At 42.1% G+C, this 22,316-nt stretch overlaps 1 protein-coding gene across 1 annotated transcript in view; it reads left to right on the forward strand.

Annotated features, from left to right (window-relative positions):
- The window catches only part of sugct (succinyl-CoA:glutarate-CoA transferase), a 145,687-nt gene that overhangs the window by 30,537 nt on the left and 92,834 nt on the right, over nucleotides 1–22,316 (forward strand). The window contains exons 9-12 of the mRNA XM_084048033.1: nucleotides 9,726–9,821; nucleotides 13,446–13,517; nucleotides 14,740–14,837; nucleotides 18,280–18,382. Of these exons, the coding sequence (XP_083904159.1) occupies nucleotides 9,726–9,821; nucleotides 13,446–13,517; nucleotides 14,740–14,837; nucleotides 18,280–18,382 (369 nt within the window). The remainder of the gene's footprint in view (nucleotides 1–9,725; nucleotides 9,822–13,445; nucleotides 13,518–14,739; nucleotides 14,838–18,279; nucleotides 18,383–22,316) is intronic.

Consider the following 22,316-nt stretch of genomic DNA (forward strand, 5'->3'; position numbering starts at 1 on the left):
CTAGCTCTATACATAACCTGCAGAATTTTAAAATTGACTATGTCCGTGAACTTCAAGACATGTGATGCCAGAAACAATCTGTGTGTGTGGTCCCGATAACCTACGTTGTTTATTAGTCTTATTGCTCTTTTTTGTAGTGTAACTAGTGAATTTATTGTCGTCTTATATGTATTACCCCATACTTCCGAACAGTAGTGCATATATGGTAAGATCATTGCACAGTAGAGGGTGTGCAATGACTTGGGATTAAGTATGTCTCTCGCTCTACTTATAACAGAAATGCTCTTTGCCATCTTAGCCCTCACATATTCTATATGGGGTTTCCAGCATAGCTTATGGTCTAGAATTACCCCTAAGAATTTGTTTTCATATACTCTTTCTATTGTAATATTGTCTATCATCAACCGGATGTCTATATCTATCTGCCGGTTTCCAAACACCATGCATTTTGTTTTATTTAAATTTAGGGATAACTTATTTTTATTGAACCAGCATTTTAATTTACTCATTTCTATTGTTACGACCTCCATAAGCTGCTCAATGTCTTCCCCTGTACAGAATATGTTTGTGTCATCAGCAAATAGACCACATTTTAGTACATTTGATACCCGGCACAAGTCATTGATGTATAAAATGAAAAGTTTTGGTCCCAAGACCGACCCTTGAGGGACGCCACATGTAATTGTTCTACACCTTGATTTGCAGTTTCCAATTTGGACAAATTGTTCTCTGTCTTTTATGTAGGTTTTAAGCCAATTTGACACTACCCCTCTGAAACCATATTTTTCCATTTTCTTCAGGAGGATATTTTGATCTATCGTGTCAAAGGCTTTTTTTTAATCAACAAAAACTACTGTATACATCTTATTATCAGTATTACTAGTTATTTCTTCTGTTAATTCAATTAGTGCCATTGCGGGCGATCTGTTGGCTCGGAAACCGTATTGATTCTCTGTTAAGAGGTTATTTCTTTCCACAAAGTGATCCAATCTGTCCACAAATATTTTTTCTAGGATTTTTGAGAACTGTGATAGCAATGAGATTGGTCTATAATTTGTAAATAGTTTTTTATCCCCAGCTTTATGAATTGGGATGACTTTTGCCGTTTCTTTTTTTATTTCTGATCATATAAGTTAATTTATTTTTATATCTTTTATATTTACTTTCTCTTTCTGTTGTTCTATGTCTTATAAATTCCTTATATAATGTGTTCTTTTTCATGCAGGCATTTTTTAATTTTGGAGATATCCAGGGTTTCTTTATTTCAGTTTTCTTTTCTTTACATTTATGGATAGGGCAGTTTTTATCATATAACTTCATAAATATACTAAGGAAGGAATCATATGCTATATTTGTGTTATTTTCACTATATATATTGTTCCAGGTTTGAGCCAACAGATCCTGCTTAAGGGCCGCCATGGTCACTTCTGTTATCAATCGTTTATATCTAGGAGTAGCAGTTTCGTTTTTATCATCATAATCACATTTATATATTGCAAACACTGGCAGGTGGTCAGTAATGTCGGTTACTAGTATTCCACTCTCTATATTCTTTCCAATTTGATTAGTATATATATTGTCAATTAAAGTTGCCGAGTTTCTTGTTATTCTAGTTGGTCTAGTTATTAATGGATATAAATTAATGCTATACTATTATCAATGAATTCATCTATAGATTTATGTTTATGTGGGTTCAATAAGTTAATATTATTGTCCCCACACACAAAGATAGCCTTCTGGAGGGACTTGGAGACCAGGTTTTCTATTGTATTTCTATATATTTCTATATCAGTCCCAGGTGCTCTGTAAACACAGCTAATAATTATGTTTTTATGGCTTTCTCGGCATAATTCAATAGTTAAGCATTCTAGTACGTTATCGATAATAATAGACATGTTTTCTATCACCTTATATTTTAGTTTGCAGTCTACATACAGGGCAACTCCCCCCCCTACTTTATTTTCTCTATTCTTGTAATTTAGCTCATATCCTTTTAGAGGGAAATTGATACCTCTTTCCGGATCAAACCATGTTTCAGTAATTGCAATAATGTTAAAGGGTTTTTTGTACTTATTTAGGTGATCCTGAATACTCCCAAAGTTAGAATACATGCTTCTACCATTGAAATGTATAATTGAGATGTCATTTCCTATTGGTTTCATAATTAGCTGCTCCTCAGTATAATAATTGCACTTTTTATCTAGGTCATTAAATATATTGTTGTCTGGGTCTATGTTTTGCTCAAAATGGTGTCTTCCATATTCAGTATATTTGAATGTCTCCAAATTCCAGTCTTCTGAACTCTGGAGACAGCCAATGTCTTGGGTCAGTTCGTCAATCCCCATTAGACTCATGTATTATATATATATATATATATATATATATATGTATATAAACATATATATATTATAATAATATATACATAATATATGGACAACAATATAAATGAATGAGCCGGCGTACCCACAATAGGCTATATATATTATATAATATATGATATGCATATAAGATAAGGAGCACTTATGAGTACTGATATTATACAGTATAGTATTTGAAATACTACATGGACATTTATAATTTGGGTATAGATAGTGAAACATATGGTACATAGTTATGGACATATTCCCTGATAACATGAATATTATAATAGGTGATTGTATAAATATGCACAATACATCCAATAATTCATTCATGTTGGTAGTAATATGATGATGATAATAGAGAAGGCACGGCAACATGGTATAAAAAAGTATAGTACAATAAGGTATATTATATAATAATTGAGTCATCTGATTCATCATTTTTATACTAGAGGGGTACCTTATTCGTACATGTCCAGATCAGAGAGATCTCTGATCAATAGCACCTTTGCATCCTCTGGGGAATCTCCATTGAGCTTGATGTACACCTTGCAGTTTGTCGTCCAGGTAGCCTGTATCTTCTCTTGCCTTCTCAGTATTCTCGCTTGTCTGGCAATGTCCCCATTTTTTTTGTTAGGTGCTCGTTCATGTAGACATCCGATCCCTTCAATTTTCTTCCTTGTTTCAGCATTGCAATCTTGTGTTTTCTGTTGACAAAGCGTAGTATCATGTCCGGGTGAGCTTTTTTATTTCTTCGTGGTAGAGGGTGACATGCCTCTATGTCTCCACTGTTGATGTTTATTCCTTTATCGGCCATGAAGTTGATCACCTGTTGCTCCATCGATTCAACGTCTTGTTCCGTGGGTTATGACGATGTTGTTTAATCTGGAATATTGTTCCAATTCATCCACTTTAGATTATAAAGTCGCTATCTTTTTGTCCTTCTCTATATGCAACTGTTTAAGCTGCTTGATCTCTCCCATCAGCTCCATCATGGCTTGTTGTTGTTTGGAGATTTTTGTGACTTAATCGCAAAAATCTTGTTGTTGTTTGGAGATTTTTGCGACTTCTTCCATGAGGTTGTCGAGTGACTTCTTGATGTCCTCAATCTCAGCCTTTTGCGCCTTTGCCATGCTCCCAGGTGGCCGACTCACCCACACACACCTCGAATTGTTTGTTAGCGGCTAGCCACGTTTAGCTGCAAGCAGCCGCGCACTAGCCTCGGGTGCTAGCTGGCAGCAGCTGGAGCAAGTAGGTGTTGCGGCGTGGTGTTCACTCTCCATTCCGACATCTCACCACTCCGACTAGTGGCTTCCGCGTGCGGTTAGGGTTAGGGTTAGGGTTAGGGTTAGGTATAGGGTTCGTCAACGTCGGAAAGGCGACATGTCGGAAAGGAGAAATGCACCCTTGCGGCGTCTAGCTGCTGGTTCCCCGGGGTGACTGCGTTGTCGTGGCGTTCAGCGTCCGTAGTGTGAGGGTGGCGGTCCCGACCACGTTGATCCACCGCACCGGGACGGGCTGGACTGCCCGTCCGGGGGACACCCAGTATGGGTGGCGGTCCCGACCCGTGGCCACCCGCACCGGGCGGGTTGAATTACCCGTCCGGGGGACACCCTCGATAGTAGCAGTAAGGCTTGGTGGTAGCAGAGCAGATAGGAGCAGTGTGCGTGTCTCGCAGCGTCTCGGTAGAACTACCATGGAGAGATTTATGGATATTTTTTTTATGATATATTTTTTGTCGCATTCCTAAGCCAATAATTTGATGACCAGCGGACCAGTAGGCAGCGGTTCCGGTGGGAGACACACAGGGTGCATCCACACATGAGCGTACGCTGACGTGCAACGCTACGTTCCAGACTATATATAACATTCAGGAGGTGTAGTTCCAGACTCTATTTAACATTCAGGAGGTGTAGTTCCAGACTCTACATAACATTTAGGAGGTGTAGTTCCAGACTCTATTTAACATTCAGGAGGTCTAGTTCCAGACTATATATAACATTCAGGAGGTGTAGTTCCAGACTATATATAACATTTAGGAGGTGTAGTTCCAGATATAACATTTAGGAGGTGTCGTTCCAGATATAACATTTAGGAGGTGTAGTTCCAGACTCTATATAACATACAGGAGGTCTAGTTCCAGACTCTATATAACATTCAGGAGGTGTAGTTCCAGACTCTATATAACATACAGGAGGTCTAGTTCCAGACTCTATATAACATTCAGGAGGTGTAGTTCCAGACTCTATTTAACATTCAGGAGGTGTAGTTCCAGACTCTATATAACATACAGGAGGTGTAGTTCCAGACTCTATTTAACATTCAGGAGGTGTAGTTCCAGACTCTATATAACATACAGGAGGTCTAGTTCCAGACTCTATTTAACATTCAGGAGGTCTAGTTCCAGACTCTATATAACATACAGGAGGTGTAGTTCCAGACTCTATATAACATTTAGGAGGTGTAGTTCCAGACTCTATATAACATTTAGGAGTTGTAGTTCCAGACTCTATATAACATACAGGAGGTCTAGTTCCAGACTCTATTTAACATTCAGGAGGTGTAGTTCCAGACTCTATATAACATACAGGAGGTGTAGTTCCAGACTCTATATAACATTTAGGAGGTGTAGTTCCAGACTCTATATAACATTTAGGAGGTGTAGTTCCAGACTCTATATAACATTTAGGAGGTGTAGTTCCAGACTCTATTTAACATTCAGGAGGTGTAGTTCCAGACTCTATATAACATACAGGAGGTCTAGTTCCAGACTCTATTTAACATTCAGGAGGTGTAGTTCCAGACTCTATATAACATTCAGGAGGTGTAGTTCCAGACTCTATTTAACATTCAGGAGGTCTAGTTCCAGACTCTATATAACATACAGGAGGTGTAGTTCCAGACTCTATATAACATTTAGGAGGTGTAGTTCCAGACTCTATATAACATTTAGGAGGTGTAGTTCCAGACTCTTTTTAACATTCAGGAGGTGTAGTTCCAGACTCTATATAACATTTAGGAGGTGTAGTTCCAGACTCTATATAACATTCAGGAGGTGTAGTTCCAGATATAACCTTCAGGAGGTGTAGTTCAAGACTCTATATAACATTCAGGAGGTGTAGTTCCAGACTCTATATAACATTTAGGAGGTGTAGTTCCAGACTCTATTTAACATTCAGGAGGTGTAGTTCCAGACTCTACATAACATTTAGGAGGTGTAGTTCCAGACTCTATTTAACATTCAGGAGGTCTAGTTCCAGACTATATATAACATTCAGGAGGTGTAGTTCCAGACTATATATAACATTTAGGAGGTGTAGTTCCAGATATAACATTTAGGAGGTGTCGTTCCAGATATAACATTTAGGAGGTGTAGTTCCAGACTCTATATAACATACAGGAGGTCTAGTTCCAGACTCTATATAACATTCAGGAGGTGTAGTTCCAGACTCTATATAACATACAGGAGGTCTAGTTCCAGACTCTATATAACATTCAGGAGGTGTAGTTCCAGACTCTATTTAACATTCAGGAGGTGTAGTTCCAGACTCTATATAACATACAGGAGGTGTAGTTCCAGACTCTATTTAACATTCAGGAGGTGTAGTTCCAGACTCTATATAACATACAGGAGGTCTAGTTCCAGACTCTATTTAACATTCAGGAGGTCTAGTTCCAGACTCTATATAACATACAGGAGGTGTAGTTCCAGACTCTATATAACATTTAGGAGGTGTAGTTCCAGACTCTATATAACATTTAGGAGTTGTAGTTCCAGACTCTATATAACATACAGGAGGTCTAGTTCCAGACTCTATTTAACATTCAGGAGGTGTAGTTCCAGACTCTATATAACATACAGGAGGTGTAGTTCCAGACTCTATATAACATTTAGGAGGTGTAGTTCCAGACTCTATATAACATTTAGGAGGTGTAGTTCCAGACTCTATATAACATTTAGGAGGTGTAGTTCCAGACTCTATTTAACATTCAGGAGGTGTAGTTCCAGACTCTATATAACATACAGGAGGTCTAGTTCCAGACTCTATTTAACATTCAGGAGGTGTAGTTCCAGACTCTATATAACATTCAGGAGGTGTAGTTCCAGACTCTATTTAACATTCAGGAGGTCTAGTTCCAGACTCTATATAACATACAGGAGGTGTAGTTCCAGACTCTATATAACATTTAGGAGGTGTAGTTCCAGACTCTATATAACATTTAGGAGGTGTAGTTCCAGACTCTTTTTAACATTCAGGAGGTGTAGTTCCAGACTCTATATAACATTTAGGAGGTGTAGTTCCAGACTCTATATAACATTCAGGAGGTGTAGTTCCAGATATAACCTTCAGGAGGTGTAGTTCAAGACTCTATATAACATTCAGGAGGTGTAGTTCCAGACTCTATATAACATTTAGGAGGTGTAGTTCCAGACTCTATATAACATTCAGGAGGTGTAGTTCCAGACTCTATATAACATTCAGGAGGTGTAGTTCCAGACTCTATATAACATTCAGGAGGTGTAGTTCCAGACTCTATATAACATTAAGGAGGTGTAGTTCCAGACTCTATATAACATTCAGGAGGTGTAGTTCCAGACTCTATATAACATTCAGAGATTGTGTAATAGTAGTCTGGCTACGCAGACTATCTGTGAGCTATGTGAGACACCTAGGGTGCATTTGATATGTTTGACAGCTGTTTCTGTTACGGTGTGTTTTATGACAGCTGATGTTGTTGCAGCTTGAGGAGAAACATGAACTTTATAAATATATGGAGTTATACATGTGTATGTGTTTTATAAATATATGAAGTTATAAATTGAAAAGAGCTTGTTTAAATGGACTAAATGTGGAATGATGTGAAAACAAACTTCAACTCAGGACTTGAGGAATGCCAAGCATCTGTTCATGATGTAACCAGTGGTAGGAAGTTCATATGTACTTTATTTAAGTACAACTTCTAGGTACTTTTGATTGACTTGAATGTGACCGTTTTCAATTATTTGTAGCTCTACTCCAATACACCTCAGAGGCAAATATTGTACTTTTGTCAACTATAATTATTTGAAAAACTTTAGTTGCTCCTCTGCTCTGCTGTGCGTGCAACCGCGTGCGTGCGTGCGTGCGCGCACTCACATGAGTTACAGCTGCATGCATTCGGTAGATGTGACTTTGCTTACAATAGGTTACAATAGTTTGCCAGGCCTGCTTGTAGATTATCGCTATGTTTATTCATTTATCTTTTTTTACCTTTTGCCCACAATGGCATCAACGATAGAAACAATGCGAGCACAACTCACAGTGTCAGTGATTCACTGTTAACTGGCTACACGGCTCAAAACTGTTCACAAAAGAAGTGCCAGGCACTCACTGAAATATCCTTCAGGTATGTTTAATTAAATATAGGCACAGACAAGCCATGATGACCACCATGGTTCTCACACTGAGGAAGGCTTTACGCCAAAACATTTCCGTTGGCTTGCAATGTTGTAAAGTAAACCGAAGTACATTTACTCAAGTAGTGTAGTCAAATAGTGTAGTCAAATATATCTCAGGTTATCTCAGGTACTTTGTAAATATGTAGATAACTTGTTTTTGGCCTTCTATTGTTCTCTGTTGATCTCCTTCCCACTTAACCCCCTACCCCTCTTCTTTTTCTCTCTCCCCACTCTTCTTTCTACGGAATTTAACGTTGCGATGGGAGTGTTGTACAAAAACGAATTTCACCCACTTTTTTACCTTGTAAACCTGTGATGTGACAATAAACCTGATTCGGATTCTGATTCCGAAATACTGTGTATGTTAATAATTTATACTCCACTACATCTCAGAGGCATATATTGTACTTTTGTACTCCACTACGATTTTATTTGAAAATAGCCAATAGAGTACTTTTACTTTGGTACTTAACGTATATTTTTATGCCATTACTTTTACTCAAGTAACATTTTGAATACCGGACTATTTTTTTTATATTGCAATATTGCAAGATAGAAAATAAAAAAGGAGTACTTATTCCAACATTTGAAACTTGCCTGTGCCTATAATTAATTAAAATGACCTAAAGGACATTTCTATGAGTTCTCACAGTTTTGTTGCTCATATTACCTATAATAACATTAATATTATAGTAATATTATATAATGCCATAAATAAGGATGCCAGGTTGACAGTTGGTGAAAGCAACACTATCGTGTCTATTTTACACCTTATTGAATAAGACACCAGAAGAATGTCAATGAACTACCAACTAACTTAACTACCCATTAAAACCGGGAACGCATCTGTGTAACCACTTTACCCATTATGTTATACTTTGGCTATTCAAAAATAGCAGATATACAAGCTCATAGTGCGTCACTTCATGCCACACTATGAGCTTGTCGATCTGCTATTTTAGAAAAATCTTGAAAATGTGTGCAAATCTTTGAATATATGTACACATATTTTCTTTTTATCATTTTATAACCACATATTTGCTTCCTGGAACTAAATATTTTGAGATTGGGGTCCGGGCCAAATACATTTGGAGGTCCTTGACGTGAAAACGTTTGAGCAACAGTGATATAGAAACACAAGTTTTTTTTCGATAGACAGTTAGGATGTCTATCGGAATCATCTGGCACTTTAATAAAATGTAATTGAATTGAAATATCCGCACAGTGAATTATAGCTCCCAAACAAATGTATGTATTTCAAGGGCAACATCTTGACCTTGTAGGTCTTCATCAGGCTAAAGGATTTCGTTAACATAATGAATAATGATATAATGAATTGCATTTTTATGGCGCTTTTCTAAGTACTCAATACTCAAAGCGTTCTTACAATGGTTTCATTCATTCAGGGTGGGGACATTGGGAGGTGGAGCGGCGAACATTCGACGCCAGCGTCCCCACTTTTCCCACATTCACACACCAATGGTGGCAAGCTAGCGCCGACCGAATCATTGGAGGCAGTGTAGGGTTCAGTGTCTTGCCCAAGGACACTTCGACATGTGGACAGGAGGAGGAGCCGGGATTCGAACCGCCGACCCACGGATCATTAGCCGACCTGCTCTACCTCCTGAGCCACAGCCGCCCTAATGCTGCCAATTCCTATCATTTAGTTGTTGTTTTTTCGTGGGTTCATTTTGTTTTCCTTCGAGGACGTCACAGGCCGGATTGAGATGGTCCATGAGCCGGTACTGACCCTCTGGCCGTACTGTATGTTGCCCATGTGTGATTTGTATCGACTCAAACTGTGTGTGTGTGTGCGCTGACCACGTCCGGGATCAGATCCCGCCACTCTCTACTCCAAGCTGTCTTCTGTTTGTCATAGAAAAACAAAACATGCAATTAAATCTGTCTGTCTGTCTTTGTCTCAGGTAGCCTGTCTCACCCACATTGCAGCCAACTACCTGAATGCAGGGCAGGAGGCCAGACGCTGGGGAACGGCTCACCAAAGCATCGTACCCTACCAGGTGAGAGAGAGAGAGACCGGTCCGAACGGATCCTAGAACACATTCTAAACTAGAAAGAGTGCTCCTCGGAGCGCAGGTCTCCGCCAGGTCAGGTAGGTTAGTGTGGCCTCCGGGTGGCGCTATAATAGGCCAATGTGAAAAGGGTGCCATTTCTTCTTAGGCCTTTCATGGCAATCGGACACTGCATTCATCATTTGAGGCATTTTGTTCCAAAAATGTGTTTTGATAAATAAGACCTGGTGGTGGCACTGTAACAGGCCAATGTGAAAAGTATGGCATTTCTTTCTCAGCCTAGTGGGAATTTGTGTGCAAAATTTCACTGAAATTGCACGCTGTGTTCATGATTTGAGGCATTTTGTTCAAAACGGACCTATCCTGCAAACTTTGGAAGCCAATGTTAGCCAATTAGGATGGAATATGAAATATTGGCCAGATCCCTGTTGATCACATGACTATAGAGAAACTGTGTACCGATGTGTAGGAGTGATATCATTTTTTTATTTTTGCAAAAGTCAACCTCCTGATGGCGCTATAACGGGCCAATCTGAAAAACTTGGGGCAGAGGTTTGGCTTTGGCATCCAGGTAGTGTTTGTGCACAGTTTCGCAGTGACCGGGCCAACAGTGCCAACAGTTGGCTCTCATGCATTGAAGGAGGCATGAGCTCGGCCCTGGGCTCCTTAGGCTGGTGGGGGGAGTGTAACGCCCAGGATCACAAAAAAGGGTTACAAAAAAGATGGTCATCAGGTCCTCACGGGTCCATACGGGTCCATCCATTTCAAATGGATCCGACCGAGACCCGCTCGGATCTTAGGTTCCGGGCGGAGCCGTGCTACCGTCTATTCCAAACACCCGGTTGAAAATGTTTAAACTCTCAGCAAGCAGATGAAAATGCTACACGTGAACGCACAGCGCAGAATAGAAGCTCAGCGCTTCGTCACAGTGCTGGGGTTTCCAAAAATGTGCCGGTCGAGCTGTAAACAATTAAAAACATACAATGCGCTCAGCAAAAAAAAAAAAAAAGTGTTTGTTGAGCTGACTTCAACCGTCAACATCAATCCTATGTTTTGTATCCAATCCACTTTGTTTGTAGATTATATTTGAAACAAACAGCGTTGACAGACAATCAAAGGTAGATCACGTTGGTTTAAACTGATGCGCAACTTTGAAGTGAAATGTGCATGCAAGCCATTACATTCATGTTCCTTGATTTTACCGGTATTTGGCAAGACATTCAAGGAGTCACAAGCTTTATTAGAACGACAGATGTTTGTGCCAGTGATTTGATATCAATGACATGGCTCTTGTCTCTCGAGACATGACGTCACGTCAGGTCTGGCTAGAATCAATAAGATAGTTGATCAGCCAAAACCGTCTTTTGATTTCTGATTCTCAATAACTTGGGAGTCAATTCCGTGACAGAATCGATTCTCGATCTCCACCCCTAACTGTATGTAACTGTATGTTACATGCTCAGAATAGGGATGCTAAGAAGAAACCAGGAGAATGGGAATAGGGAAGGACACGAGACGAGAGAAGGGGATACAGGGAAGGAGAGGAAATGAGACAAGAGGACATGTTTTAAGGGGTTTGTCTGTGGTGAATCCTTCCCTGAGGAACCGTTCCCATCACACGCACACACACACACGCACACACACCACAGAGTAATCAGTTAACATCCATGTCCTTATCAGACCAATTAAACCGTTAGACTGAATGGAGCATAATCGTTTCATGTTGGAATCGTTCCCAGCGTCTTATCCAAGCCTCAAGCCGCATTTATGATTCGTCGCACGGCGGTGTGGCACAGTGAACATAGCCGATGTGCAAGCCCGCCCACGTGCCGCGGACGCACCGCATCGGGGCTTGTAGATCGGCTATGTCCACCGCGCGACACCGTCGTACGACGGAGCATGAATTATGCATTAGTCATCTCCAGACTCCACTACTGCAAACTCCCTCCTAAACTGTTTCTGGCCACACGCTCACTCAGACATCTTCAAACGCTCCAGGATGCCCGCACACGGGCTCAGACATCTTCGAATGATCCACGCGCTTGCTCTTCAACCTCCCCCCAAAACGGTCTGACGTCTCCTAGGGATGTGACCACGCATGGCGAGACACTTACTCATCCATAGGCTACAAATATGTGACGATTACAAATTGGGCAATTCAAAACAAAACAACAGAATGACAATGTTCTTTTTTTAAGTGTGTTATCTAGTTTTGAGTTTGCTTGATCAATGCAAACACACTTTTTGTTTTTAGCATGTGGCACCATGTTATATGTGTTTTAAAATGTAATCATGTATATCTGCAAAGTAACTAGTAACTTTAAGTTTTCAAATAATTGTAGTGGAGTAAAAGTACAATATTTGCCTCTGAGATGTAGTGGAGTAGAAGTAAAAGTATAGACAATTGGAAATACTCCAGTAAAGTAAAAGTACCTCAACATTGTACTCTCAAGTACAGTACTTGAGTAAATGTACTTTGTTACGTTACAACACTGCTCAACAACACCGCAAATGAGTTTAATTACTCGAGAATTTCAAGAATAAATGCATCTTGAATGAACAAATTAATTCATTTGTTGGTTCGATTGTTCGTTTCATCAAACAAGTAGTATCCAGTCCAGTTCAAGCTGCATGCAGTTTGAACACACAGGAAGACATTCTGCATTGTCTCGCTGTTGGTCTTTGTGTCTCTGCCTTCCTGAAGGGAGGAATATGGTTTGCTCAGGGGGCCCTGTGTGGCCCTCAGGGGCCCGTTGCGTTGACAGATAGACGTGGTGTCGTAGGGGACAGCGGTTTGTGACCCCCGTCCTTTATCCAGGGCACGTTGTCCCTGTCGTCTAAACCAGTAGGGTTGTTCCCAGTTCACACCGGATTTGAACCCATATCCCAGACGTGCACACACGCACGCACGCACGCACGCACGCACACAGATGTTTTGTTACCATACTTGTGAGGACATCAACATTTTACGACGGCAATTTTATGACTGCGATTTTTTTAATTCATGTTTGTATTTTAACCCAAATACTGAAAATAGCTGATCAACAGCCACACAACTCGTAACGCTGAGACGCGTTGTTTGCTTGTAGATCTGTTATCTTCTGGCGCACAACTAGGCACAAATCAGGCATAACTCTCAGCCATAAGCCACACACACACACACACACACACACACACACACACACACACACACACACACACACACACACACACACACACACACACACACACACACACACAGTCCAGGGGTTTTGGGGGTTGTTCACTTTCCTTGTAGTTCTGCCCCTGGGGACTACTCTACCCACAAGCCCCGGGGGCTGTGAGGATCAAAGCCATGCGACTTGTGTGTGGCTGCGGGGTTAGCGAACCGGCTAGCGGCCTGTGTGTGTGTGTGTGTGTGTGTGTGTGTGTGTGTGTGTGTGTGTGTGTGTGTGTGTGTGTGTGTGTGTGTGTGTGTGTGTGTGTGTGTGTGTGTGTGTGTGTGTGGTTAATGGTTATTGTTCTCTTTACATGTGGTTTTTAGCTTACATTCCAAGTAAATTGGTGTTTCATTGAGAAATACTTATACTCTCTCTCTCTCTCTCTCTCTGTCTCTCTCTCTCTCTCTCTCAGGGTTTTAAAACCAGAGATGGTTACATTGTTGTGGCTGCAGGAAACGACAAGCAGTTTGTCAAAGTGTGTCAGGTAAGTGTGCACACGCGCACACAAACACGCATGTACACACACACACACACACACACACACACACACACACACACACACACACACACACACACACAGCGTGCAATGGCAAATGGAACGATAAACTGTGTAGTCCTAGATGGACCCTGCTCCGTGTGCCCTGCATGGGCTAGGCTTGAACGCAGCCAGTCATAATCATTCTTTCACGTTCTGAGTGTGTAGCTCACTCTGCGGGAAGGTGCCTCTTTCCCGGGCATGGTCCCTAGCTAACCTATGGCACCAGTGGCCGCTTGCCGGCCCTAGCAAAATTTCACGCAGGGGAGAGGCCGGGAGCCCTAGGCCTCGAGGGCCCTCGACAAATCCCGACTTTTTCCGAAACCTTCAGGAACCATGGCCCTGCGTGGCACGGGGACGCCCCCAGGATGGTGCCTCACGTCCGGGCACGGTCCCTGGCTATCCTCTGGCACCAGTGGCCACTTGCCCCTCACACGAAATTTCACGTAGGGGAGAGGCCGGAGCCCCAGGTCTCCCGGGGCCTCCAAACATAGTGCGATTTTCACCTTTTTTCCCGGGTTTTTTTTCGGCCGCAGTTGGCCCGGGCAGCCACCCAGGGACCCGGGGGGGCACCGACACGTGCGCACCCCCGGCCCGGATCCAACGAGCCCTCCGCCGGCCCCGGACGACCCACGGCCCCGGAGCACCGGTCCCGGAGTTATGCCGCGGACAGAGATTCTGGACAGAGACATTTTTCTTGGGACAGAGACTTGGTGGATTATGACACTGTTTCCCAAACAGTGGGTTTGGACCAATATGTGGGTCGCGGACCAATTTGTATGGGTCCCGAGTAAATACCCCTATATATATTGTTTCCTACATTTTTATTAGTATTATTTCAAAAGATCCCCCCCCCCCAAAAAAAAAATACACTTTTTTTGTTGTTGTTAAAAACAAAAACGTTGTTTCAGAAATAATTCCATATATATCTTTTTAAATAATCCATTAATTAGAGAGGTAAAAAATATTTTAAGAAGTAGTGAGAATAGCAGATCTACAAGCTCACAACACGTCACATTCCGACATGTTGTGAGCTTGTAAATCTGCTATACTCACTAGTTTGGGTCCCCGGGGCGACTACAATTTCTCTTTGTCTGAAGGTAAAACGTTTGGGAACCAGGCTTATGATGATGATGTTAGGATGATCATTATTTGTTATTGTTTGTTTCAGGTTCTGGGACTTGGTGAACTGTCACATGACCAGAAATACACAACAAACAAGCTGAGAGTTCAACATCGCACGCAACTAATAGACACCCTGTCTGCAAGGTACACACATCTACTACACACACACACACACACACACACACACACACACACACACACACACACACACACACACACACACACACACACACACACACACACACACACACACACACACACACACACGCACACACACACACACACACACACACACACAGCTAATAGACACCCTGTCTGCAAGGTACACACATCTACTACACACCACACAGCGAATGGACACCCTGTCTGCAAGGTACACACATCTACTACACACACACCACACAGCTAATGGACACCCTGTCTGCAAGGTACACACGTCTGCTACACACCACATAACTAATAAACACCCTTTCTACAAAGTACACACATCAACTGCACACCACATAACTAACAGACTGTCTGCTAGATACACACACATTCATCTTCAAATGCTTGTTTGTTTGTCTGTCTTTCTCTCTGTCTTGTCTGTCTGCCTGTCGGTGTGTCTGTCTGTCTGTCTTGTCTGTCTGCCTGTCGGTATGTCTGTCTGTCTGTCTGCGCCCAAATACATCCACAACAGCAGGAACATAGTTCAATAGAACAGCAAGAACTATATTACTAAAACATCACCATGTGTCATATTGTGCAAATTGTTTGGGAAACGCTGGTCTGGGTGCGCTCCTTCACACCGTTTCCCAAATTGCACATTATAGGACGCCATGTTTCAGTCGTGAGCACTTCATGAGTGTTTGGTGTAATGTTTCACACCTTGCTGCTCTTCGACAGACCCCCCCCCCCTCTCCCCAACACACGCACGCACGCACGCACGCACGCACACACACACACACACACACACTGGTCCAGGTTATGAAGGCATGCACACAGAGATCAGTAGGTCCCCTCATCTCCATTTTGTTCAGACAGAGAGACTATTCACACACACACACACACACACACACACACACACACACACACACACACACACACACACACGCAATTTAGAAAATTAGAAGCTGCTGTCTCTGAATGTGAATGTGTGTGTGTGTGTGTGTGTGTGTGTGTGTGTGTGTGTGTGTGTGTGTGTGTGTGTGTGTGTGTGTGTGTGTGTGTGTGTGTGTGTGTGTGTGTGTGTGTGTGTGTGTGTGTGTGTGTGTGTGTGAGTGCGCGCGCACCTGTGTGTGTGTGTGTGTGTGCATGCGCTTTGTTTATTAAGTCAGGACAACTAATGAATGGATTAAAACAGTTTTTAATGAATATAAAAAGAGCCATATATTTATCATGGTCTAGACGATGAATGAATCTGCTTGTAGGTACTATGCGAAAGCACACTACATGTGTAGGGACCTTCATGATCTCCCCTTAGTGCATAAAAGCCAAACATAGCAGGTGGTAGCTGGGGTGGCGGAGGGTGAGCAGCAAGCTTTAAAAGCAGCAAACAACAAGCACAGAACGAGCCTCTGCCTGATGACCAAAAACCTATTTTCTCCCCTGGCTAAGGGAAGAATTCCGCTTTAGGCTAGTGGTTAAGATGTTGGCTTTCCACGCGGGAGACCCGGTTTTAAATCCTGGGCGTTACACATACCTCAACGTTTAATTAGGGTCCTCTATTATGAAGTGAGTGACTGTGTGATTGGTTGAGAATAGAAGCATGGAGCTGTGGGCTAATTTGGTGGAGAGGATTTCACTCTACTAGATCGGCCTCATTTGATCGCCGTGGTTATCCGGTGACGCAACCTATTGGATTACACTGTGAGCTAATTTGGGCCCTGCTCATGAGGTGGTTCTAACCCTGAGTTCCGGGAACCCAGAACTTCAACATGATTTCAAAATAGGCGATCTACAAGCTCACAGTGCATCACGATATGAGCACGATATGATGCGTTGTCAGCTTTTTGCACTTAATGTTTTTTTTTAATATAATAATATTAATAATTATGACGTACCTCCCCATTCAGGGCTGGTTGTGGTAATAATGTAAAAAACATCACATAACTTCACAGGTTCTGGAAAGTTTGAGGTAATGGAAGGTTCCCTTCATAGTTGAAAAGAACCATTTGTAAAAGGTGACCATTTGTAAAAGGTGACCTTTTTTGTTTTCAGTGGTAATACGGATAACGGCCCGGCCCTGTTAGGGACCGGCCTTTCAATGAGTCAGTCAGTGGCTCCAGTGGGAGTATTATTGCGTGTGTTTTTGTGTATAGTTGTCAGTGAAAGCCCCTGGCCCATATCCAGTATTATTGTGTATGTTTGTGTGAACCACACTGTTCCTCCCATAGATATAGAAACCTAGATACCTCATTGGCCTCTGCAGTTCATTGTAGCGACTGGTATCTCAATTCAAGGCTCTTCCGCAGGGCTGTTTACTACTGACCAATCACATCGCGTTAACTACTGGCCAATCACAGCGTGTCTAACTGACTAGTTGCTGCACGGCTGCCTCTTAAGAAAAGACCCGCCCCACCTGCCTCTGATTGGCCTACCGAACGCCCCCTTCTGTGACGCACAATGAAGTTTCCAGCTTGCCCTGCTGAAGCGGAAGGAAGTGGAAGGCTAGCCCAAGTCTTATATGGGCTAGCCCTGCGGAACAAGGAAGCGCGCCCGAGATACGAACGCTTCAGAGCCGAAGGAGGCGTCTACCTTTATATGTCTATGGTTCCTCCCACCTTCCCCTTCCTGTTGTCTGTGTTACACTGATTCATGTGTCTGTGTTAAACTGATTCATGTGTCTGTGCCCCCCAATGTTTATGGACCACAATTGAAACAAGCCCTCTGGGGCTTTGTGTGTTATCTTTCAGCATAACCTTTGACTGTACTGTTAACAAACTTGTTAATAAAGTATTCAATCAATCAATCAATTAATATGCAATCTGGGAACCCATCGTCAAAAAAAAGAAAAAACAGCACCCTCTGCTATTTGTTTTACCTTTGATTTGACTCTGGGGGGAGTGATTAACTAGACCTATGCTGACTACAAACTGGGGTTTTGGTCTGCCCTCAGCCCTCCACTTCCGGTGGTGCGTCTATGTTTTCATTCCTACTAACAATATTTCTCCACGGAACACTAACACCATTTCACCCAAAGAACATGGATCGTTTTGGTTATAAGCCCACTTGTTTCTATGATGAAAGAACAAGTTAAAATGTTACTAACTTTCCGTGGTTTTGTCGGCTCTGAGGTATTGTTAAATGATTGTAGGTTTGTTTCCAGTGGGAAGCGAACGCACATATGTAAATGTGATTGGGTAAAGCACGGCCTGCTTCCTGATCTGAAGGCACGCCCACTTGTAGGCCAACGCTCACACGTTCTGAACGGGGCTCCCGACAGATCCAGTAGCGCAGTTCTGAATCTGTTCTTGAGAGATTAATTAATGTGTAACACTGATTCATATATATCTGATTCCATGTTGAAGAACAGTGAAAGAATAATAACTACTATCTCTCTCTCTCTCGCTCTCGCTCTCTCTCGCTCTCTATGCCTCTCCCTCAGGTTTTTGGAGCAGAATACGTCTGATTGGCTTAGTAGCTTTGAAGGGTCAGGTGTTCCTGTTGGACCAATCAACAGCATCCAGGACGTGTTCTCTGACTCCCAGGTCGGACACACTCACGCACACACACACACACACACAAACACACACACGCACACGCACACGCACACACGCACACACACACACGCACACACACAAATCACACACACACACACACACACACACACACACACACACACACACACACACACACACACACACACACACACACACACACACACACACGCACACAATGAGGTTTGACAGTTAAACAGACTGAGCTTGTTTACATGCATGGACCAGGGTCCTGTTGAATCCAAAAAGACAACAGTGCCTGGAAAGGAAATTAAACCATGTTCTGTCTTTAACACAAATCCATTGGATTTTCACATGCATTTATGAGTGTGTGTGTGTGTGTGTTAGGGCATTCACCGAATAGTCGAATATTCGAATATTCGAATATCAAAGCCACTATTCGACGTTGTAAACCGACGTCGAATAATCGCTATTATTTTTATTATTATTATTTTCATTTTTTTTTATATTTTTTTTTAGATTTTGTTAATTTTTCTTTTTTAGCAGGGGCTTCTCAACAGCAGACAAGCAGCTATGAGCTCTTGTGTTTGTAGTTCTCCTAATCCATTCATGGTTGATTGTTGTCAATGTCAAATCATTTCATACTGTATGTGACGTTGTGCCGTCACTCAGAGTGTAGTGGTGCGCTGAAACAGCAGCGCGCATGCCAGAAAGATGCCTTGTAACGACCGGACCGAAGGATGGAACTGTGGTTGTTGTTGAACATATTGTAGATGGGATAGGCTTGGAAAATCATTTGACTTATTCCAAGTTAAATGAACTGAATTAATACGTTTGCTACGTTTCTTTTCAACCAGAGCCGTGGTATCGCAGAGCAGAGCAGCAGCAACGCATGTTATGCTAGGCTTCGTCGTAGGAGAGTGTTGTAGCGAAAATAGCAGATCTACAAGCTCACAACGCGTTCATCCGTGAGGCAATGTGCAGTTGTACATCTGCTATGCCTAGACCAGCTGATTTGGGTTTAGACCAATCAGAACGCACAGCTGGCTTTCATTAGTTAACCCTTTAATCGCTGATTGTTTTCAAGGCTTGCAATACGGCATTTTAATGATAAAGGCTCGTTTGTATTGGATGAAAAAATGATTATATATCACCGTCGAATAATCGAATATGTGTGTGTGTGTGTGTGTGTGTGTGCGTTTGTGTGATCTTTGTTTATATATTTTTTGCATGCATTAGATTTAGAGTACATTTGTAGATTCTACTTGAGTACACACTTTATTATGACATGAGATGCTGTTAACCGCTGTCTATCCCTGCCGTCAGTTAATAATAGCGCCTTGTTAATAATACGTACAACTGAAAAGGCAGGGACACAGTACCATCAGCAAAGCTCTATGCTTGAATGCAAATCACCCAGGTAGCCAGAGGTGTGGACCTCTGGACTTAAGACTCTGCTTGGACTCGGGTCACGAAACTGATGACTTTAGACTTACTTGATCAAATAAATCCTTTTTTTTAAATATACTTGTACTCGAAATGGACTTCAACGCCAATGATTTGTGACTTGAAGTATGTTCAAGTCACTTGACACCTACACAAAGCTTAGGACTTGTTTGGGACTCGAACAAAAGAGACTAAAGAGTTTAGTATTGACTAGGGACTTGACTTGGTACTTATTTGACAGCTAGAGTAATAGTGTAATAGTGTACCACTGCTGCCAGCGAAAAAGAGAGATTTTACTGTGCCTTTGAAAAATCATCGAATATTGTCTGTGACCCCCATCCTCACGGACATCGCCTCATTGCACGCACAGGGTTGTCGTAGTAGAGGGAAAACAATTGTATCCGCATGGGGTAATCCATTGCACAGCTGTGGCCGTTTGAATGCAGCTTGTTTTTGCCGTAAAGCAAGAGGAACGAAGATATAGCGATTTCCCCGTAAGAAATAAACAGGAACTAAATGAGCTTTTGTTTCTTTAAATGGCGTCAATTCCGGGTCTGTCGTCATCAGGCAGTGAAAGCATCATTCATACGGTTGATAACAGCGCCACTGGTGGAACATCCCTGAAAACCCGAAATCTCGTCTTTCTCGTCGACGGCAGGCTGAGCCGTAGCAGAATCCAAAGCAAAGAGTTAAGAACAAAGAGTTGAGACTGACTTGTGACTTGCAAAACCGGTCACAAACCTTTGTCCCACCACTACATAGATTCGATTTAGTGTGGTAGTGCAGTGCATGTGCAGGCGCGTGCCAGTGGTCACAAAAGGTGGTCATATGCCGCTATTTGAGAATAGCTAATCTACAAGCTCACAACACGAGAGAGAATTGAGAGAGAGAGAGAGAGAGAGACAGACATACATACAGACATGCCAAGGATTGATAGCAGATGATTAGGAAGAAGGGAGGAGAGAGATACATAATTGAGTGACGGAGGAATAGAGGAATGCAGTAGAGGAGAGAATGAAGGGATGGAACACTGAGGAGGGAGATGAAGGGTGGAGTTAACGGAAGACAACAAGGAATGAATGAATGAGACATCAATTATGAGAGGAAGGGGAGTGTGTGTGTGTGTGTGTGTGTGTGTGTGTGTGTGTGTGTGTGTGTGTGTGTGTGTGTGTGTGTGTGTGTGTGTGTGTGTGTGTGTGTGTGTGTGTGTGTGTGTGTGTGTGTGTGAGTGAGGGGAAGAGAAAAGATGAATGAAATAATGTGTAGGAGGAGGAGGACCAGTGCAACAGATGATTTGGGGCGTAGAGCATGATTCACATGTTAGTACTAACACTACAACACAATGTTACTCTCTAATAGACGCAGACAATGTTAACTCATTCATTGCCAAGGACGTAATTGACGTCATTTTCTTTTTTTTTTTGTGTTAAAGGGGAAGACCACTCATTTTCAACATTGAACTATGTCTTTAATACACCTTAGAGCTGTTGTGTGGAAATAAGAAAACAGCCCCCCCCCCTTCTGTGTTGCCTAGAAAAGGATAATTGATTGAGGTCATGTGATCAGTGACATACGCAGGGTGTACTTTTGGCTCCGCCCCTCAGCCACCATAGGAAAAAAAAAACATTTTGGGGGTGAACTATCCCTTTAAGCTAAATACTTACACCATGGACAGCTAAAGATAGGCTAGAAAACATTAACACAACTAAAAAAAAACTGCTAAACAGTTCACTCACAACAATTGTTGTGAGTGAACTGTTTAGCAGTCTTAACTAACAACAAAAGTAATATTGTTTGTTATCATCTTTTTGTTGCTTGTTTTTCTTCACCATAATGTTTACATACAGTAGCAAGTTATTTAGACTGATGCTACAGTAGGTTCTTGGTTAACCTGTGATCCTAGTTTACTGAGGCACTACACTGTCTCTTTGCATTATATCTATGTGTTTTACCTTGCTCCACCAAAAAGACCCCAAAAAAGGAAAAAGAAAAAGGTTGAAATATGGAGATACAAGGTGTCAACCCAACAGTAACAATTTGAAACTGAACCCAGCACCCCTGCTGGCAACGTGGTACATTCACAATGTACACACCCATTAGACTGGCTTCACTGGAAATCATGTTCTATAATGGGTTAACCGATTAAGACCTGAGGCCAATTCCAAAAATATATATATATGTTCCAAGATTAGCAAAAAAGTGTGTGATTTTTCGAAAATAGTCAAAGCAATCTAAAATGACACAGATGCGTTCCTGGTCTTAATGGCTTAATATACACACCCATTCGACGGGCTTCTCTGGAAATGATGGATGAAAACACATGATTGAGTTTCCTGGTGTGAAACAGGCGTTCGTGTGACGTTTTACAAACACCTCGGAGCGTTTTTGGCTTCTAAACGCTGCTCTCCAGGTTGTCCGGCTTCAAGCTCCGTATCCGGAGACCAATAACTCACACACACAGACAGCGTTGTCATCACATCATTTTACATTTCTCTGTAGTTACAGTAGGCACCTCTGG

Source organism: Gymnoscopelus microlampas (assembly GCF_963454915.1).
Source record: "Gymnoscopelus microlampas genome assembly, chromosome: 22".
Taxonomy (NCBI): domain Eukaryota; kingdom Metazoa; phylum Chordata; class Actinopteri; order Myctophiformes; family Myctophidae; genus Gymnoscopelus; species Gymnoscopelus microlampas.